General features: G+C 51.0%; 1 protein-coding gene across 1 annotated transcript; it reads right to left on the reverse strand.

The window, feature by feature from the left end:
• Positions 1–4: 4 nt before the first annotated feature.
• VOLCADRAFT_108726 (uncharacterized protein) lies at positions 5–1,210 on the reverse strand (the record flags this gene model as incomplete). Its single annotated transcript, XM_002959667.1, has 2 exons — positions 895–1,210; positions 5–239 (listed from the first exon to the last, which is right to left on the reverse strand). Coding segments are annotated over exons 1-2 (459 nt in total), but the record flags the coding sequence as incomplete, so codon positions are not given.
• Positions 1,211–1,407: the final 197 nt, after the last annotated feature.

The following is a 1,407-nucleotide window of genomic DNA, read 5'->3' on the forward strand; positions in this document are numbered from 1 at the left end:
TCTTACCTGCATGAACCAGTCCGCCTTCAGCAGCCCGTCCGGTGTAAGCGCCAGCGCAGATGCCATGGCTTCCAGGAGGCTGTGCAGGTCCTTGAAGCTGTCGAAGTCCTCCTTCATGCAGAGCTCGCCGAGCACAACCAGCTCTCTGTGCATCGGGGAGTCGAGCCACGGGATGGCCATGTTTGAGTCCAACAGCTGACTGTGCGGGGCTGTCGGTGGCGGGACAGTAGTTGCCACAGCTGCACATCAAGGAAAAACGAGGGTGCATTACACAGGTAGGTCATCTGTCACGAAATAGCAGGGGTGTGCTAATTCTAAAGGAACACACAGCTTACTAACGGTTCGGAAGACCATGACCATGCATGGTATGCAGTGTACCAAAGAAGCGCGTGGCATTCTCGTCCAGAACCACTGCGGTAGAAGCCGTGGACTTGGCCGTTCAGCATGCAAAAAGTCAGAAAGGCATGCAGCTACCAAAGCCACCAGACGGCTTAGACTCAAGAAAAAACAAGGTCTCCATATACAGCTTAATAGTAACTCAACAGTAGGGATTAGACTCAAGTGCCCAGTAAAGGAACAAACATCTTGCTAACAGTGAGGGTGTTCAGATGACCATACAAATCGGTTAGGGGCCTTGAAGGTCTATCATGCAGGGATAGAGACATCGTGGATGGACTACAATAATGCTCTTCGGCAAGCCGCTGTGGATCAATATGTCTGGCAACTCCTGTTAAGGATGTCCTCACAAGAATGACAAGTGAACGCCAGCGCCTCCCTGGCCTATCAGGGCGGCCTCCGCACTTTTGCAGAACGTGTAACTTATAACTTTAATGCAGCAATTTGACTCCTGGGTCTGCGCAAACCTCGCGCCAAATATGCGCTGACACTACTCACTGTGGCGGTGCATGAGCTTATAGAGCACCTTCTTCGCTTCGTGTAACTGCTTCTCCTCATCGCGCAGCTGCTCTTCCTCATCGCGCAAGTCCGCTAAGCTGTCCCTGTCTGTGCACGTCGCTATCTGTCCAGCAACGGCCTCAAGGGCACCCTCAACCGTGTCGATTTCCTCCCTTAACACGTCCATCACCCTCCCTAGATCACGGACAATATTGTCATAGTCCATGGCACACTCACGCGATACAATACTCTGCAGGACTAAAATTATACGAAAAGCAAGAGTTGAAATCGTCTTCAGACTTGAGGAGCAGCGAAGGCAACCTTTTCAATAGGAAATCATGGCTTTATCTTTAACATATAGCTAAAATCCAAACATAGGCCCCATAGGTCCGCGGGTGTTCCGTACTCCGACAGTTCCGGTGAGACTAGATGTGTCGAATTGGCTGCGACAGATAGATTCCGCCAAGAAACCCGATATTGGCAGACAGTCATACTGAGTCTGAGACCTGGGAT

Source organism: Volvox carteri (genome assembly GCF_000143455.1).
Source record: "Volvox carteri f. nagariensis unplaced genomic scaffold VOLCAscaffold_515, whole genome shotgun sequence".
NCBI classification, from domain to species: Eukaryota; Viridiplantae; Chlorophyta; class Chlorophyceae; order Chlamydomonadales; family Volvocaceae; genus Volvox; species Volvox carteri.